Source organism: Paroedura picta, chromosome 6 (genome assembly GCF_049243985.1).
Source record: "Paroedura picta isolate Pp20150507F chromosome 6, Ppicta_v3.0, whole genome shotgun sequence".
NCBI lineage: Eukaryota > Metazoa > Chordata > Lepidosauria > Squamata > Gekkonidae > Paroedura > Paroedura picta.
The window spans coordinates 18,782,215-18,802,759 of record NC_135374.1 but is presented as its reverse complement, the minus strand read 5'-3'; the positions used below and the strand labels follow the sequence as shown (position 1 = coordinate 18,802,759).

The 20,545-nt window shown below is 47.1% G+C and overlaps 1 protein-coding gene across 1 annotated transcript; it reads right to left on the bottom strand.

Moving 5' to 3' along the window:
• Positions 1–688: 688 nt before the first annotated feature.
• LOC143840557 (vitelline membrane outer layer protein 1-like) lies at positions 689–8,688 on the bottom strand. Its single transcript, XM_077344169.1, has 6 exons — positions 8,635–8,688; positions 6,990–7,106; positions 3,839–3,928; positions 2,868–2,878; positions 2,461–2,760; positions 689–884 (listed from the first exon to the last, which is right to left on the bottom strand). The coding sequence occupies exons 1-6, from the start codon at positions 8,686–8,688 to the stop codon at positions 689–691; spliced, it is 768 nt and encodes a 255-aa protein (XP_077200284.1).
• Between the last annotated feature and the right edge of the window lie 11,857 nt (positions 8,689–20,545).

Below are 20,545 nucleotides of genomic sequence, written 5' to 3'. Positions count from 1 at the left end.
GTTCCAATTTGTCAACATACCTCTTCAACTGGGGTGCCCAAAACTGAACACAGTACTCCAAATGATGCCGAACCAGAGCAGAGTAAAGTGGTACCATCACCTCCCATGATCTGGACACAATACTTTGTTTGATACAGCACAAAATCCCATTTGCCTTTTTAGCCACCGAGTCACACTGCTGACTCATGTTCAATGTATGGTCTAGTAAGACTCCTAGATCCTTTTCGCACATGCTACTGCCAAGACCAGCCTCCCCCATCTTATATTGGTGTATTTGGTTTTTCCTATCTAAATGCAGAACTTTACATTTGTCCCTATTGAACTTCATTTTATTCAGTTTAGCCCACTTCTCGAGCGTATCAAGATCATCCTGCAGTCTGTTGCTGTTTTCAGTTGTGTTTGCTACCCCTCCCAGTTTAGTATCATCTGCAAATTTAATAAGTATCCCCTCTAATCCCTCATCCAAATCTTTAACCGCTCCTAGCGGAGCGGATTAAATGATTCGCTAAGGGCCCCGGCGGCGGGCCCTGTCCGTGATGAGGAAGGGTGCTGATAGGCCCCTTCCCCTGGACTGACAATCGGCTTCACGCCTGCTGATTGGGCCCTCCGATTGTCAGTCCGGCAGCAAGGGACCAATTGCAAGGCGCGCACAGCATGGCTCGCAAGTGGTGCCTTGCTGCTGGACTGACTAATTGGGAGAGGCAAAGTGCCTCCCGATCCACCCCCCTTCAAGGTCGCCCGCAGCTGCCTGCCCGCCACCATTACCCGCCTCGCCAGCGCCAGGGCAAGTCGCCTCCTCGCTGCCCCAACACGATGGCCCGGCGGCCACGGCCCTGGCTCTGCCGCCGCCTCCAGCCGCCACCGCATCCTGCAGACCTCGCCCCCTGCCCCGCACAGCACACAGTGGCCTGCGACGCCACCCGAAGATCCTGGAAGCGGCTGCTTACTTCAAGAGGGCTATCATGTCCCCTCTCAACCTCCTTTCCTCCAGGCTGAACATTCCCAAGTCCCTCAACCTATCTTCATAGGGCTTGGTCCCTTGGCCCCAGATCATCCTCGTCGCTCTCCTCTGTACCCTTTCAATTTTATCCACGTCCTTCTTGAAGTGAGGCCTCCAGAACTGCACCAGTAGTACCCCTACTAACCCTACTACCATTCAGATCAGATTTCATTCCACTGGCTGTGTCATACCTCTGCCTCTACATTCTCCAGGATTGGTAAATATATTTACTGCAACCCTTTTTCCTCTTTGAATGCCTATCCGTTTGACTGTTAATGTGCCTGATATATGTTGGTCTATTTCTTATTACAAATAAAGACTTCTTGTTATTTCACTATAATTATCTGTGGTCTGCCTTGAGTTCTAAGGGGTTCCATTAACTCGCAAACATTGGCAAATGATCCATTCGCTACGTCACCAATCCCTCGCAAAGCATTTCCCCACTCTATAAATATAGACGTGTCTTGGACAAGTCTGCGTTTTTGGTAACAGAATTATCAACTACCCTTGACAGTGAAAAACTCCCTCCTCCTCCTAGCTCAACAGAACTTGTGATACCGAAACTCAGGGGGGATCTTCCCAGGGCAAGCCTGATACCACAGAGAGGGGCTCTGAGTTTCCCTGCCCTATACTCAACCAAAAGCCTGGCAGAAGAGTCCCATCTTGCAGGCCCAGTGGAACTGTGGAAGCTCTGACAAGGCCCGCAGTTCTGAGAGCTTGTTCCACCGGGTAGGGGCCAGGACCAAAAAGGCCCTGGCGTGGGTGGAGTCCAGGTGGACCTCCCTCAGACTGGGGATCTCCAATAGATTCATACCTACAGAGTGCAATGCCCTGCAAGGGACATAAGGAGATAGACGGTCCCACAGCTAGGACGGGCCCAGGTTGCATATGGCCTTGAAGGTTGACACCCAAACTTTTAACATGATCCGGGCCACAACCGGTAACCAATGCAGCCACCTCGAAAGAGGCAGGATATGGATCCTCCATATAATATGCTGCACCCTTCATACACACGTACACTGAATCTTGTGCCAGTGTGGTGCAGTAGTTAAGATTAATGGACACTTATGTGAAGAGACAGGTTTGATTCTCCACTCCTCCCCAGCTGAGTGATCTTGGGTCAGTCACAGTCCTCTTAGAGTCATCATCATAGAGCACTTCTCTTAGAGCTCTCTCTGCCCCACCTATTTCAAAGGGGAGAAAAAAAGAAACATGGGAGAGAAAAGGAAAGGTATTTGTACGCTGCTTTGGGACTCCTTCGAGTAGAGAAAAGTGAGGTATGGAAAAAAATCACTAAACCCTTTCCCTGACTTGTCCATTGACGATTAATATTTATCCACAGAATGACTTTAGATTCCCCTTTATTCATAAACACTACAATACATCGTAGGCACTTTTGTGTATAGACCGCAATTATCATGCCAAGCAAGTGAAACCACACAGACTGAGGACATGCCAACAATAAACTGCAACAGAAAAACTTCACATTGTTGAGTCCAGTATCAACCAATCCAAACCAATGTTCTACCTGCACTCTTGTCTGGATCCCACAAATGCCACCACTTGGGCAATAGTCACTCCATGGACCAAACCACCCACAACCGTGTCCGCTTCCTTCCAGTTCAGTTCCATCTGTGCATGTGAACATGATGTTCTCTGCTCCTGTATCATCAAGAAGTCCTTTATCTGGTGTGCCAAGGGGTGAAAATGAATTCAGGAAACCCGTCTTGCATTCTTTTTCACCAGACCAGAATCCAAACCTATTGGAGCAAGAAAAAAAACCCATGGTGGGAAGTCCTATACAGTCAGTCTGTGGCCACCTTTCTTTTCCTTGAAATCATTGTGTAGGAAGGGATGACATATCCACATATTGGGGCTCTGCACTCATGAGTGCAGCTAGACTCATGAATTTGAATTTTATCCATGTCCTTCTTGAAGTGAGGCCTCCAGAACTGCACACAGTACTCCAGGTGTGGTCTGACCAGTGCCGTATACCAGTGGTCCCCAACCTTTTTCAGGCTGGGGACCGGCGGCAGCAGGGAGGGCGATTGCCCAGCCGCGCATGCCGCGCATGCTGTGTCCAGGATGCCATGAGAGAGCGCCTGGGCCTGGCAGAAGCCGCTGCCACCTGCTGCCACTCTTCTTCGGCTTCTGCCAGGCCCTGGAAGCCCCTGGGCCTGGCAGAAGCCAGCGCCACACACACACACACACACACACACACACACACACCCTGCTCTTCCCCTTGCCCACCCCACCTCGCCTCTCCCTTAACCCTTCCCTCCGGACCCACTTCTACCCACACAAACGCACGCACACACACACACACACAGCCATTTCGCTCCCACTTGCCCCCGCACCCACCCGCCCCTTTATAGACACCCCTCTCCCATCCCATTCTACCTACCTCCCTGCCTGCCTTCTTTCCTTCCTTCTTTCCTTCCTCTCTTTCTCCATTTCCTTCCTGCCTCTCTGTCTCTCCCTCTCACTGGCTTCCTTTCTTACTTCCTTGATCCCTTCCTGTTCTTCTCCCTTCTATCCATCCCTGCAAAGTCTTCTTCCCCTCCTTTCTCCCTCCCACTCCTCCTCCCCTCTTCTACCTTCTTCCCTACATTCTTCCTCCCCACACACTAGCACCCACTGTATTTCCCTTCACAGCGGGCTTAATTTCTAGTAATAATAATAATAATAATAATAATAATAATAATAATAATAATAATAATAATAATAATATAATTGGAAAGGGGCAGTAGTAATAGAGCGGAAGCTATATTATTGAATGGGAGAATATGGCAATGATGGGAATACATGGGTATGAGCATATGATACTCACTATCCTACATGGGAAGTGAGGGTCATGCCATCTGTGCAATGCAGGCGAATGCCATTGAGAGAAGTATCATCCACAAAAGGCCCCTGGTATCGTTGTACCTAGGAGAATGCCCACAGTTGGGCAGAAACACAGAGAGGTGCTCATTCGCCATAGAATTGGAACCTCCATGTTCACAGGCCACAGACCCCCAAGAATCAGCTGTTTTTCTTTGTTCGTGCCCCACTTGTGAGCTCCTCAGTGCCTCAGTTCTTCCATTTTATGTGGATTACTGATCCAGCTGCTGAGGAGTGGGATTTTTTGCTTCATCTAAAATCACAAAACCTTATTTCTAAAAGCCCCTCACTCAAGACACGATAAGCTGAATCAATAGATCCCAATGCTTCTGTGGGATCTGTGGGGACATAAAGTAAAAGAGCACAATTACCTATGCTGGGTGCTAGTTTCTGTTTTGTTGTTGTTGTTGTTGACCCCCCTAAGGTCCTCACAGAATATCATTATGAGAAAACAAATTGGAATTGCACTGTATCCAGTCAGCTGCAAAGTACTGCCAGCAACTTCTGATCTTGGTATTCAGGTTTCATTCCCTAGAAAAAGAAGAAGAGTTGGTTCATATATGTCACTTTTCTCTACCTGAAGGAGTCTCAAAGCGGCTTACGGTCACCTTCCTTTTCCTCTCCCCACAACAGACACCCTGTGAGGGAGCTGAGGCTGAGGGAGCCTTGATATTACTGAAGAAGAAGAAGAGTTGCTTCTTATATGCCGCTTTTCTCTACCCAAAGGAATCTCAAAATGGCTGTCAATCGCCTTCCCTTTCCTCTCTCCACAACGTACACCCTGTGAGATGGAGAGGCTGGGAGGGACCTGATATTACTGCTCTGTCAGAACAGCCTTATCAGTGCTGTGGCGAACCCAAGGTCACCCAGTTGGTTCCATGTGGAGGAGGAGCGGGGAATCAAACACAGTTTGCCAGATTAGAAGACTACACCAAGCTGGGTCTCACTCCTCTGTATGCAGCTAGCTTGGTGACCATGAGCTCATCACAGCCCTGATACTGCTGTTCTCAAAGAACAGTAATATCAGGGCTCACAGGATGTCTGTTGGGGGGGGGAGGTGATTGTAAGCCACTTTGGGACTCCCTTGGGCAGTGAAAAGGCAGGGTATAAAACCAACTGTTCTTCTTCTTGATTCATGGAGGAAAGGCTCGGTATACATAAACACTAAACTAATCTACAAACCACCAAAAGAGACAAAAACAGAGCACAAAAGAAAGCTGCAGACGGCCATAGAAATCTATTAGGGAAGCAGACTGATTACATCAGGGAGAAAGCTCTCCTAACTTTCATCAGTCACTGTAACGTGGTCAGAAATGAGATCCCAGGAGGCTGAAGTAGGAAGGTTCCTGACACCAGAATGGTTCTAACTGATCCATACAGTATCCTCGATTCTATTTGCACTGGGAGTTCCAGGTCCAAACGTAGATTGTCATGTGCGTGAGGACTGATTTGTAACTCCTGCAGAGACCGGGCAAAAGTTTCTCTCTGCTGCCCCTTAGCTGGACTGAAACAGACTCAAGGAAGAGTATTTGCCTTGGGGTAGCCCATTGCTCTGTGCACAATGTATCAGGACACTGAAGGGGTCTTCTCCACACAATCAGTTGTAAATATTGTGTATTCAGTGCAAACTCCTAGAGGCTTGAGAATGGGTGGTGGGCACAACCACAAAATGCCTGTCACTTGAGGCAAAGCCACCCCTCATGTTGTTACCAATGGAGTGAGGCTTTCTCCTGTGATAAGAGAAGCTATCACTAAAGAAGTGCTCCCTGGAGAGTGCGGCCTCCTGGGGTCTTCCAAAACATGTTCTCCAACACTGAGATTCAAAATTAGAACTAGCTCTTTGCTTTGGAAAGGAAGCAAGACCCCAAGAGGGCTCCTGCAAACACATTGGCAGGTGTCACAGCACCCACAGGTTGCACATGGAGGATAACTGCTTCAACCACTCCAGAAACCCTAAATCGTTCAGCACTACCAGATCTTTCTTTGAATTAGAACATATATAAACACTACATAAATAAACACTAAAGCAAAAGTGAGAACTGAACATGGAATCACTGATTGGTTCAGAATTGAGAAAGGAGTTCGGCAAGGCAGTATACTGTCACCTTGCCTATTTAACTTGTATGTGGAGCACATCATGAGAAAGGCGGGATTAGAGGAGTCACAAATTGGGATCAAGATTGCAGGGAGAAATATCAACAACCTCAGATATGCAGATGATACCACTCTAATGGCAGAAAGTGAAGAGGATCGAAAGAGCCTCTTGATGCGGGTGAAGGAGGAGAGTGCAAAAGTTGGCTTGAAACTCAACATCAAGAAAACAAAGATCATGGCATCCGGCCCTCTCAACTCCTGGCAAATAGATGGGGAAGAAATGGAGATAGTGACAGATTTTATTTTCCTGGGCTCCAAGGTCACTGCAGATGGGGACTGCAGCAAAGAAATTAAAAGACCCTTGCTCCTGGGGAGGAAAGCTATGGCAAATCTAGACAGCATCCTAAAAAGCAGAGACATCACCCTGCCAACAAAAGTGCGTTTAGTCAAGGCTATGGTATTCCCAGTTGCAATGTATGGCTGCGAAAGTTGGACCATAAGGAAGGCCGAGAAGAAAGGGACAACAGAGAATGAGGTGGCTGGATGGAGTCACAGAACCAGTAGATGCAAACTTAAATGGACTCTGGGGAATGGTAGAGGACAGGAAGGCCTGGAGGATCATTGTCCATGGGGTCGCGATGGGTCAGACACGACTTCGCACCTAACAACAACAACACAGCTTTCAGAATCAGAATCATAGAGAGCTGGAAGAGACCACAGAGGGCCACCCATGCCAGCTCCCCACCTTCTGAGGGACTTAAAACTTCAACCAGATCAGACTCAAAACAAGCGACACAAATTCTGTCACAAAAGACTGATCTGAGTCAAACTCTCTGGAAGCCACCTGATGACAAAGCTAACCTGGACTGCGTACCCTTTTAAAAGCAGGAACCCAAGAGTAGAAGAAAGGAAACTATCACCCAAGATAGCTTCCCCATTTGAGGCTGGAAATGGAGAGCAGAGCCTGAAGAACAGAGGAAGAGATAAGAAGGGGGGGGGGGGGGTTGCTTACCATCAGTGAAAAACCTTTGGCATACCCTCTATGGCAGAAGTGCCGCGGTCCCCAGGTGCCAAATCCTACTCCATTAGGCACTGTTAGAACAGCATTGTACTCTCGTGCTCCCACACCCTACAGGCAGCTAAAGAATGGTAGGGAAAGGGCAGTCACAATGGTATACTGCATACTGAAGTTTCCAGTCAGTAGAGAGAGAGAGTTAGATGGCATCAGCCCTGGAGAAAAGGAACCCTATTTATAGGAAATTATGTGCAATGCATGACTAATCCAATGGAAAATAGGTACAGTATGATGATGTACATTAGTGAGTTGGAATTCCACCTTAGGGCACTTGCCTAGGATGGAAAGCGGCTTAGGAGAGGTATCCGTCCCTCCCACCATCACAACTCCCCACATCACAACTCCTGAATGACCTTGGGACTGACCTTTTGCTGCCTATTTTGAGATTTTGGCTAAAGCTACTGGGGCTCTAGAGCCTCTTGTGGTGCAGGGTGGTACGGCAGCAGAAATGCTGTCTGAAGCTTTCCGCCCATGAGGCTGGTTCAATCCCAGCAGCCGGCTCAAGGTTGACTCAGCCTTCCATCCTTCTGAGGTCGGTAAAATGAGTACCCAGCTTGCTGGGGGGGGTAAACGGCAATGACTGGGGAAGGCACTGGCAAACCACCCCATATTGAGTCTGCCATGAAAACACTAGAGGGCGTCACCCCAAGGATCAGGCATGACCCAGTGATTGCACAGGGGATACCTTTACCTACCCTTTCCTTTACTGGGGCTCTAGTGCTTCCAAAAATATGGTCATTGCGATTTATGTTGAGATATTAATTTTACCTCGCAGGGGATCCTAACAGCATGGCTCTTCTTGGGCTCTCTATGGTAGATTTGACCAAGAGAAGGGCTGGTAGTTCGAAAGTTGTTGCTCCATTTGGACTGAGTTCCCTAGCCAGCATCATTTGGCAGAAAGGAGCACAGGTCCCTCTGCTGCGTGCTTCCTCCTTTCTTCATAATTTTGGCTGGTGCAGAAAATGCCGAACCCCTTCAGGAATCGAAACATCTTGATCCTGCTTTGTTTTCTCCCACATTACCCCACAGAACAGCATCACTAAAATAGATTGGAATTGTATCATGTCCACTCTGTTATCATCTTGTGTCAAATGTTGCTTTGAGTGATGCAGGGAAGGGTGAAATAAAGAAACAGTAAATCAATCTTTAATCCACCAAAACTCAAAAACCCAGCATAAGAAAACTGGAACAAAACCAACATTTAGCAATAGAAAGTCCTCGAGGAAACAAAGTGGTGCATATAAGTGTGTGTAATGTTAAGTGAGTCAAGAACCAGTTCCTGTTTTCCTGCTCAAGTTTCCATTGGATTGGCCTCACAGGCCTTGTTCTTCATCTGTTTTGCCTGCAGTCTTCAGTTATGCCTCTTAATGTTTTCCACCTGTAAGTGTTCTCTACCAGTAGGAAGCAATAAAGAGAGTGATGAACCTTTGGCATAGCTGTTAGGCAGAACTGCTGTTTTCCCCATGCACCTCCTGGTCCTCCATTCATCACTTGGACCGTTTATGCACCGGAGGTTTCATACCGGGCTGCAGGCTGGAGTTTTAGTTGTGGTGGGTTGCCTCACCTCTTCCTGCACCCACACGGGGGAGCATTTGGTCTGGCGCTCCTCATTTGCCCTCGATTCATGCTCCTGCATGGGAGCTGGGCAGTGAAGTTCCCAGTGCATAAACGGTCTTGAAGAACAGAAGTGATCAGTTGAGCTTCCACACACCACAAGCAGCACAAGAGTGTCTGGGAGAGGGCCATAGTAAAGGTAAGCTCCATATTGAACTTTCCAGTCAGCAGAGAGACAGGTACCTGGCAACAGGCTTGGAGACCAGGAAACGTATTTATACAAAGTTATGTGCGATGCCTGATTAATCCTATGGAAAACAGGCACATTAATTTCTGTGAAAGAACACTTGCATAATTTTATGGTTGGGGTCACCGCAACATGAGGAACTGTATTAAAGGGTCACGGCATTAGGAACATTGAGGACCACTGTGATAGAATGTTGAGTCATTAAGATGGGAAGGATATTGCTGGAATTGGCCCATTAATTATGGTTGGGAAATCTGGGTCATTGGCTAGGGCCAAATTATCTGGGAGGAAATCCTAAGGTCTTTGGGTGAACCTGCCCTTGACTGAATCCCGCTTAGGGTAGTTTTACACATGATCAGTAGAGGAGCTGCCCTACATTCCTTGGCATGACTCACTGCCTTTTGAGATCATTTTAATTCAGGCTTCTTCTATCATTTCTAGGCCCACACTCAGCTGCATAGGTATATAAAGGAGATCAAGCCACAAAGGCCTTGGTAGGCATGCTTTTTATTTTTCTGACCCAGATGCAGAACTTTACACTTAGCTTTTTTAATTTGCATCTTGTTCTCATTTGCCCATTTTTCCATTGTGTTCAGATCTCGTTGAACTCTGTATCTATCTTTCTAAGTATTTGCCAGTCCTCCCAATTTGGTGTCATCTGCAAACTTGATGAGTAGTCCCTCCACCCCCTCATCTAGATCATTAATAAATATGTTAAAAAGTACCGGGCCAAGCACCGAACCCTGAGGTACCCCGCTACTCACCTCTCTCCAGTCTGATGATACACCATTGACAACAACTCTTTGAGTGCGGTTCTCTAACCAATTCCCTATCCACCTAACTATATGAAAATCCAGATTACACTCCTTCAATTTATCCATCAGAACATAATGGGGAATCTTATCAAAAGCTTTACTAAAATCCAAGTAAACGACATCAATTGAATTTCCACGATCCAGGAAACCTGTTACTTGGTCAAAAAAGGAAACTAGGTTGGTCTGGCAGGACCTGTTGGAGACAAATCCATGCTGACTTCCTTGGATCACCAAATTGTCCTCCAGATGTTTGCAGATCGCTCCCTTTAATATCTGCTCCATTATCTTCCCCACAACAGAGATCGGACTCACTGGTCTGTAGATTGACAAGGGTTCTGCAAGTTCTCCAGAAAGTTCTTTGAGCACTCTCGGGTGCATTTCATCCGACCCATGGGATTTGAACTCATCCTGTGCAGCTAAATGCCTCTCGACAACCTCTCTGTCCATGTCAACCTGCCACCCAGACACTATCCCTTGGCTACTGCCATCTCTAGATGTGCCTAAACCCTTTGACCTGTGGGGAAAGATGTAAAATAGGCACTGAGCCTTTCTGATTTCTCTGAATCCTCCGTTTGTCCATCTGTACCCAACAGTGGGCCTATTGCCCTTTAGGTTTGCTCCTCACATAACTGAAAAATCTTTTCTTGTTACAATGGGCTTCCCTGGCCAATCTTAGCTCACTCTCAGCTTTGGCCTTTCTGATGATTGACCTACAATTCCTAGTTACCTGTAAGCACTCATCTTTAGAGCTCTGTCCATCCCTACATTCCCTTTTCTTTCTTAGTTCCTCTTGAAGTTCTCTGTTCATCCAAATAGGCTTCTTAGAGCTCCTGCAGTGTTTTCGTCTTTCTGGGATAGTCATGGATTAAGCATGCAATAGCTCTTGTTTGAGTAGCGCCCACCCTTCACATGCTCCCTTCCCTTCCAGCATTGAATGGCCGTGAGTAAATCTAACTAGCCTAGAATGACGGCTCAAAACAATGCAGTCTTTCCAATGATTTACACCATTGTATTAGCAGCTACGAGAAGAATAACATGGAGCCATGCAAAGGACAAATGGGAAATACTAAGCACAGTAATGAAGGCTTTGCCACCTGTCCTGGTGGCAGAGGTTCTGGTGAGTTTGCCTTTTGATGATGCTGTGCCAGGAGTTGGTGGCAGAAGCTGGTGTTGCAATGTGCCAGGAAAACAGAAGTGCCAGTGACTGTGCATTGCATTTTAGGCATCTCTCCAAATGCTAGTAAAAAATGCTGGAGGTCCCAAGGAAGTTCAGGATCTGGTTGGGGATTTGTGACAGTGGGAGTGACTTTCCTCTGTCACCAATTGCCCTATGGTTGAATTCCAACCAACCAATGCACAGCATCATAATGTGAAAGTTTAATTGTGTGGAATGGTTTGTCTACTCTAGAGGAAGAACAGATTAGGGCAAGAGCACATTAACATAGTAGCAAATGTACTGATTTTCCGTTGGATTAATGAGGCATAGCACAAAAACTTCTCATAAATAATGTTCCTGTTCTCCAGGGCTGTTGCCATCTACCTATCTCTCTGCTGATTGGAAAGTTCAATATGGAGCTTACCATAACTACAGCCCTTTCCCTGACATTCTTGTGCTGCCTGTGTGGCGCAGAATATCGAAAGATCGCCTCTATTCTTAGAGTGAAGAATGGAGGAACAGGAGGCAAATGGGGGAAACGGCAGTTCTGCTCAAAAGGGTATGCCAAAGGTTTTTCACTGAAGGTAAGAACTGTTGCTCTCAGCTTCTCCTCTGGATTTAAGTCTGTGCTCTCCATTTCCCAGTCTCAAATAAGGAAACTATATTGCGTGATAGTTAACTTTCTTCTACTCTTGGGTTCTTCTGTAAAAAGGGTACTCAATATAGGTTAGCTTTGACAGTAGGTTGCTTCCATAAAAGTTGACATCACAGTCTTTGTGATGTTCATAGCTTGTTTTGAGCCTGATCTTGTTGAAGGAGGGTGTGTTTTATATTCCAGAGAAGATTGGGAGGGGATATGGACTGGATGCCCCTCCGTGGTCTCTTCCAGCTTCGCATGATTCAGGTTCTGAAAGCTGTAGACAGGGGAGGCCTCATATTATGGTGTCATCATTTTTATTCACAAATGTTCTCCTTCAAGGAAAGATGAGGTAATGCTGAAGGATCCAGTGTGATGTCATGGTTGAAGCAGTTATCTTTCACATGCTACATGTGGGAGCTGGGGTGCCCACCCCTGTGTTTGCTGGAGCCCTCTTGCTATCTTGCTATTTTCTCAAAGCAAAGGGCCAGTCTTGACTCATCTTGATCCTCAGTATTTCAGGACATGTTTCAGAAGACCCCAGGAGGCATTGCTTTCAATGGCACAACTCTGGGAACACTGTGGGGTCATCACAGGTCCCATGCCAGATATACGTGGCAGCAACATTAGGATCTGTTGATTCAGGGCATCTCTGATTATATTAGAAGCTGATACTTGGAGGTATATGCTCTGTGAACATGGAGGTTCCAATTCTATAGTGAATCAGCACCTCTCTGTATTTCTTCCAAACAATTGCCATTTTTCTAGATACAACCATACATGGGCAGTTTCGCGGATGATACTGCTCTCAATGCCATTCACCTGATTTGCTCAGATGGCTCATCCATCACATCCTCACAAGGACCGTGAGTACTTTATCATGTGTTCAGAAACATGTATTCCTGTCTTTACCATATTCTCCCATCTGATAATATAGCATCCCCTCTATTACTACTGCTCCTTTCTAATTATGGTTAAAGTCTAATGAAGGTGAGAGGGAAGTGAATCAAGAGTTAACATTCTTCCTCGTAGCTAGTAGGAGGGGAAATTTTGGGTAAATATGTGGGGAGCATTTCCTACACTGTAAATCCAATGGAGTGAGACTGAGAGGGCTTTGACAAAACTGCTCAGTTAGAACAACTTTATCAGTGCTGTGGTGAGCCCAAGGTCACCCAGCTGGTTGCTTGAGGTTCTCCATGGTAGAAAGGTTGAGAAAATCTGACATAGAGACCTTAATTGAGAAATCCTCAGTAATTTCTTTGCTGACCAATGTTTTCATGTTTTGTAGTAATTTGCAACCGTTTTTGATTTACTTTGCTATTTAACTGAACTAAATAATGTAGAGACTGAAAAGTTTTGGGTTCTTTAAGAAATTTTTGCTATCACTTACATAATTTCATTGAAGGAAGAAACTATGGCAGGTTTATGAGTTATTTGATGTTTATTGTTATTCGCAATTCCTGCCACCCTGTATTTCTCTTAGTTTCCTTCCTGGAGCCTGGCATCCCTGCACCTCTGTGGGTTCCAAAGCCAGAGAGTTCCCCCCTCTCAAGTAGTCTTTGTCTCCAAGGGGACTGATCTCTGCCCAGCCTGTCTTTTGGGAGATGGGGATGGGTAGGAAGAGACTTACCCAAACAGCCTGGTCATTGGGAGATGTACAGGTCGGTGGGAAAGAGGCAGCTCTCCGTGGCCTTCGCTACCTAGGTTGGCCTTTGGGAGATGTGAGGGAGGGGCACAATGGAGGCAGCCCCGCACAGCCTTCCTTGCCTGGCCCAGCCTTTAGTAGATGGGTGTTAAAAGAAGGAAAGATATGGCGACAGACTGCTTTCTGACCTTGATCATAGGCAGACCTTGATCAGGAGAATCACTCTCCACAGATCAGTGACGTGCATTTTTAGAGCTCCGGAGCTTTCTGAAGCTTTTATAAGGAGAATTTAGCAAAGTTTGAGTACCTTGCTAACTTCTGCTGATATGTAGATAGATACGTTTGGCCTCCAGTCTGGACCAAGAGCTCACTGTGACTGTTTATGCACTGGGAACTTCACTGCCCCACCCCCCTGTCAGGAGCACAGATTGGGGGCGGATGAGGTGCACCAGACCAAATGCTCCCCAATGTGGGTGCAGGAAGAGGTGGGGCAACCTGCCACGACTAAAACTCCAGCCTGCATCCAGGCATGAAACCTCCAGTGTGTAAATGGTCTGTGAGGTGAACTGTTCAAACAGCCATCTTCCCCATCTCTTTGGGATTCGGATTTGATTCCCCCCAAAAAGAAGAAGAGTTGGTTATTATATGTTGCTTTTTGTAAAGGTTTCCAGCCCCCCCAGCTGGAATTTGGTAACCCAGCTGGCTGCATATGGAGGAGGAGTCAGGAATCAAACCCAGGTCTTGAGAGTAGAGTCTGCTACTCTTTAGCAACTTCACCGCACTGGATCTCAAACTCAGACTGGGATTAGGGCAGTGGTGGGCCAGAACCCATAAGGTCACAGTGCAGGCGTATGTGCTAGTGCCTGTTACATTCCTGGATGCAACAGGCTTTGCCTCTCATTTGTTATATAACATTATTTCATACAACTTTCATACACAATTTATATTAAAAAATAGTAAAAACCCACTAAAAACTAGTGGTAGTATATAAAGTAAGATTCTTAGCTTGACGGTTTATCAGAGAAGAAGTTAATCCATTGGTCCACAGAGGGCAAAAACGTCTAGTTAGTTTTATGAGATCAGAACCCCAATGTGTGGATGTGTCATCCCTTCCCACACAATGATTTCAAGGGAGGAAAAGTAGCCAGTCAGCAAAAGGTGGTCACAGACTGACTTTGTAAAATTTCTCATCATCAGTTTGTTTGTTTGTTTTTTGCTCTGATAGGTATGGAAAGTGGACTGAAGAACATTTGTGCGAGTCGGGCTACCTGAGACAATTTGCACTCCGTGTCTCACCACCTCGAGGGTTGCTTGATGACACAGCAGCAGAGGGTATAGTTTTTAAGTGTTCAGATGGAAAAACGATAGAAAAAAGTGGACATGGATGGGGCAGATATGGCCACTGGAGTGCGTACTGCCGAAAGAGTAACATTTGTGGGCTCGTGACAAAGGTGGGTGCGGCTGTTTTTTTTTTGAAGGACCATACTACACTCAATGATGTTAATTTTTTCTGTTGTGCACCATGATTTATTTTAGTTTATTTAGCTTGCTAGTTGTGTTGGACTCTGTTCGTTCATTTAGCCTTTCCCCCCCCTTTTTTTTACCTCAGTGTTCTGGTCAGCTCTTCCTGCATTCATACCTCCCCCTCCCCATCTTGTTCCTCTCACCTCTCCCTCACCCATCCAGAACGCAACCTTGGGATCTTTCTTTCTGGTAGTTGTGACTATTTGAAGTCTGCTCACATTACATGGGTTTTCACGGGGGAGGGGTGGGATGATGTGATTTTTTTCTTTGTCTTTGTCTCGGCTTCGACAAAGTACTGTTGAGAGAGCTTTCTTGCTCTGAATAAACAAAATTTTTGCAAAATTTCTTTTCCTTTTTTCCCTTTTGGCTACAATATACATATATCTACAAAATACAAGATACATATATCTACAAAATATATACAAGATACATATATCTACAAAGTATATATATCTACAAAAATAGAAAAACATAGAAAAGTTAGGAATTTGATTTCCCTGATCCCCCTCCTCCTCCTTCCCCCCAATCCAATACTTCAATAATACAATCTACTTAGCAAGACAGTCAATATAATAATGCCATTGGCCTTGATAATATTCCAAAGATTTCCCATTTATTAGATGGGTTAATTTAGCCATTTTTTAACGTACTGCCAGTTTGTCAATCCATGTCGATGAAGAGGGTAAATCTGGTGCTTTCCAGTTCTTTGCCAAAACCAGTCTTGCTATCCAGTGTTGCATGAGGGGGAAAGTTCTTAGCATTCCGTGGTAAATTGTCTGGACAGACACTTAGAATCATGTATTCAGGTTTCATAGAAAATTTAACATTTAACATTATAAAATTTAACATCACATCATTAACATTAACATTAACATTATACATCACATCACATGGACTACAAAGTAAACAAACCAGTCAGTCCTAGAGGAGATCAGCCCTGACTGCTCCTTAGAAGGCCAGGTCCTGAAGATGAAACTCAAATACTTTGGCCACCTCATGAGAAGGAAGGACTCCCTGGAGAAGAGCCTAATGCTGGGAGCGATCGAGGGCAAAAGAAGAAGGGGACGACAGAGAATGAGGTGGCTGGATGGAGTCACTGAAGCAGTCGGTGCAAACTTAAATGGACTCCGGGGAATGGTAGAGGACAGGAAGGCCTGGAGGATCATTATCCATGGGGTCGCGATGGGTCGGACACGACTTTGCACCTAATAACAACAAATCATATCTAAAATGGTGTGAATTTTTGTCCAAAATTTCCACACTTTTACACATCTCCACCACATATGAAAAAAGGAGCCAATCTTATCATTACATTTCCAACAAGAGTTGCCACATTCCTTAGCTCAGGGGTAGTCAAACTGCGGCCCTCCAGATGTCCATGGACTACAATTCCCAGGAGCCCCTGCCAGCATTCTGGCAGGGGCTCCTGGGAATTGTAGTCCATGGACATCTGGAGGGCCGCAGTTTGACTACCCCTGCCTTAGCTAGTCTGTTAATTACCTTGGGTATGATACACCATGGGTTGAACAGTTTTCCCTTAACGCTTGACAGCTTGTTAGCTTAGGCGTTTTAGTCCATATGCTTTCCCATTGCTTCACTGAAACCTTGGTTTCTAAGTTTAATCATACATTTCAAATACTTTGGCCACCTCATGAGAAGGAAGGACTCCCTGGAGAAGAGCCTAATGCTGGGAATGATTGAGGGCAAAAGAAGAAGGGGACGACAGAGAATGAGGTGGCTGGATGGAGTCACTGAAGCAGTCGGTGCAAATTAAATGGACTCCGGGGAATGGTAGAGGACAGGAAGGCCTGGAGGATCATTGTCCATGGGGTTGTGATGGGTCAGACACGACTTTGCACCTAACAACAACAAATCATACATTTTTAACCTGCTCAGTTTCTGTGTCATATTTCATGACCAGTTCATATATTTGTCCTTGAAGATGTGGTTTACCTTGAAATAAACTATTTTCAAATTCTGAAAGTGAAATTTGGACCTCAGCTGAGTTTGGGAATTCTGCTTTAAACCTAGACACGTTGGTTATTTTCTAACCACTGAATCTATATTCTTTCCTTATTTGGTGTTTGTAAACTTTTTGGCATACCTTGATGAGTTACTAAATCCTTATGTGTTAAGCATGACATTCTTTTTTTCTGGGCTTTACTAAAATAAGTCTCTTTTGGGGATTTCAGCAAATATACATAAGGGCAGTGGTTCTCAAGATTCCTAATGCTGCGACCCTTTAATACAGTTCTTCATGTTGTGGTGACCCCAACCATAATATTATGCCAAATATTATGCCAATTTCTTTCACAGAAATTAAACTGAAACTGACCAAGGACGTGAAGATCCATTGCTCATGATTGTTTATAAATTGTATATAAATTGGCAGGTGTCTTCAGGAGGAGTGGTCACCCACTCCGGCCAAGCTGCTCGCCCTGCCGCGAACTTGTGAAAGGATCGTTCAATCACCCAAAGGCTGAGAATCACTGCATTAGGAGAAAGTCCTTGGTTGTAGTTATTCCATATACACAACATAGCAGCAACCCAGCGATTGGGTTTTGATTTTTTCCTTATTTTCTTCATAGGCCAGAGAATACCATGAAAGCCTTCTTCCCAGCCTGCTTTACTATTACTATTACTATTACTATTACTATTACTATTACTATTACTATTACTATTACTATTACTATTACTATTACTATTACTATTACTATTACTATTACTATTACTATTACTATTACTATTACTATTACTATTAGGTAAAGGTAAAGGTAAAGGTAAAGGTAAAGGTAAAGGTAAAGGTAAAGGTAAAGGTAAAGGTATCCCCTGTGCAAGCACTGAGTCATGTCTGACCCTTGGGGTGACGCCCTCTAGCGTTTTCATGGCAGACTCAATACGGGGTGGTTTGCCAGTGCCTTCCCCAGTCATTACCGTTTACCCCCCAGCAAGCTGGGTACTCATTTTACCGACCTCGGAAGGATGGAAGGCTGAGTCAACCTTGAGCCGGCTGCTGGGATCGAACTTCCAGCCTCATGGGCAAAGCTTTCAGACGGCTGCCTTACCACTCTGCGCCACAAGAGGCTCATTTTTATTACTATTACTATTACTATTACTATTACTATTACTATTACTATTACTATTACTATTACTATTACTATTACTATTACTATTACTATTACTATTACTATTACTATTACTATTACTATTACTATTACTATTACTATTACTATTACTATTACTATTACTATTACTATTACTATTACTATTATATTTATTTCCCGCCTCTCCCGACAGGCTCGAGGCAGGTCACAACAACTAACCCCATTAAAATTCCCATTAAAACATCAATCTACTAACATGATGTCGGGGACCCGCTTGCTAACTGAAAAAACAGGGTGCCCCTTTGAAGAAAACGTCACGCCAGGCCTGGTGAACGATACAACAGGAACAAGCTTTATTTCAGCAACGTGGAGTCCGCTGGTATGGAGTAAGAGCTTCCACCGAACTCCAGGTGGAAGCTCCCTTTTATACAAAACCCACCTCCTTAGGCTGTATTGCCCCACCCAGTACTTGCGGAGGGAACATGCTGATACAATCATGACTCATACACATATGCGAGGTTTTCCGGGGTTCCTGATGGCCCATTTTCCTGGAACAAAGGGCCATCTCCGGGCCCTTGTCAAAAGGTGGAGGGGGACATTGAGGTTCTTTAGCGGCCATTGCCACCTCAACGATCGGGTGGGGCGCCCAGCTGCCGGCTTGCCTATGATCACCATGCCCTACCTCCGTGATCGCGGGCGCCTCTGATGGCGGGGTTCGGTCCGGTTCCCAAGCCACCAAGGACCGAACCACGACATTCTGCCCCCCCAAAGGTCCATTCTCCAACCCCCCGGGACGGCCAGGATACCGCTTGTGGAAACGTTCAGTGAGTCGGGGCGCAAGGACGTCCGCTGCCCAGACCCATTCCCGGTCCCCCAAAGCGAAGTCCTTCCATTCCACGAGGTACTGCAACTTCCCCCTGTGGAGTCTAGAGTCCAGGATATCCGCCACCTCGTGGTGCTCCCCCCCCGGCAGGACCTCGGGCGCTGGCGGGGAAAACACGGGGTGCCAAACGTCACCGTCCGGAGTTTTTTTTAGAAGGCTCACGTGAAAGACGGGATGGATGTGCCGGAGGTTCTTGGGGAGCTTGAGCTTGACCGAAACTTCGTTGATCGGGGCCAAGACCTCGAAAGGCCCCAAAAACCGAGGGCCTAGCTTCTTGCTGGGCAAATTCAACCGTAGGTTCCGGGTGGAAAGGTAAACTCGATCCCCCGGTCGGATCTCTTCAGCTGGTCGTCTCTTCCGGTCGGCGTCCTCTTTCTGCGCTGCCTTGACTTTGTGGAGCTGCTCCTGCAGCGACTTCCAGCAGCTCCCGGCACGCTTCCCCCACTCGCGAAGGTCGGCCGATTCCCGGGCGGGGACCTCTCCAAGCTCCGGGAAGTGTCTCAGGTCTGTCCCGTAGACGACGGCAAAAGGCGACATCTCCGTGCTGCTGTGGTCTGCGTTGTTGTACGCGAACTCGGCCAGGGGGAGCAGGGGCACCCAGGTGTCTTGATGATAGGAACCGAAACACCGCAAGTACTGCTCCAGTACTTGATTAACCCGCTCGGTCTGCCCGTCCGTCTGGGGGTGGTAAGCGGAGCTCAGCCCTTGCTCGATGTCTAACAGGCGCAGGAAAGCTTGCCAAAACCGGGACACGAATTGTGAGCCCCGATCGGAAATCACCTTGTCCGGCAGCCCGTGCAGTCGGAACACGTGATCCAGGAACATCCGAGCCAACTGTGAAGCACTGGGGACACTGGCGCAAGGAATGAAATGGGCCTGTTTGGAAAATAGATCTACCACCACCCAGATCACCGTTTTCCCCTTGCTGGGAGGCAAGTCTGTTATAAAGTCCATGGAGATCACTGACCACGGCCGGGTCGGGACCTCGAGCGGGTGCAGCAGACCTTTCGGCTTGCCAACCCCCGGCTTGCAGGTCAGGCAGACAGGACAACCACTGACGTAAGCTTTTGTGTCCCGCCGCAGACTGGGCCACCAAAACCGCCGCCGGGCCAACTTCCAGGATTTTACGAAACCGAAGTGCCCGGCGGTCTTAGCATCGTGGCAGAGGCTGAGGGCTTCCCGTCGTAGCCCTTCCGGGACGTAGACAGCCTCCCCCCTCCGCCAGAGACCGGAGTCCAAAATCAAAGAGTCCCGGAGCTCAGCCAGCTCCTCGTCTGTCCCGTAGGCTGCCACTAGGCGGTCTCGGAGCGGGGCGGTCGCCGGGTCGGGCTCCCATTCCTCCCTGGCCCGACGCCTAGTGACGACCCCCCGTCCCAGCTGCTCCTCACCAAACACGGACCTGGTGCAGGGAGCGTACCCCTCCCCATAATGCGGCAGACGGGAGAGGGCGTCCGCGAGGAAATTCTCTTTGCCGGGGATGTGACCAAGCTTGAAATTGTACCGCGAAAAGAACTCCGCCCACCTCATCTGCTTGGCGTTCAGGGATCGCGGTTGCCGGAGCGCCTCCAGATTCTTGTGATCTGTCCAGACCTCGAACGGCTCCTCTGTTTCCTCCAGCCAATGCCGCCATTCGGTGAGGGCGAACTTAATCGCAAACGCCTCCTTCTCCCAGGTAGACCAGTTCCGCTCCGTTTCGGCGAATTTTCGTGAGAGGTAGGCCGCCGGCCTCAGCTGTCCCGCCTTGTCTCGCTGCAGGAGAACCGCCCCGGCTGCTGCGTCGCTGGCGTCGACTTGTACCACCATCGGCTGGGTTGGGTCGACGTGCAGTAGCGTGGGCTCAGACGCGAAAGCTTGCTTGAGGGCCAGGAACGCTGCCTCCGATTTCTCATTCCAGCCGAGCGCTGCGCTGGGCCGCGTGGCGCGAGGAC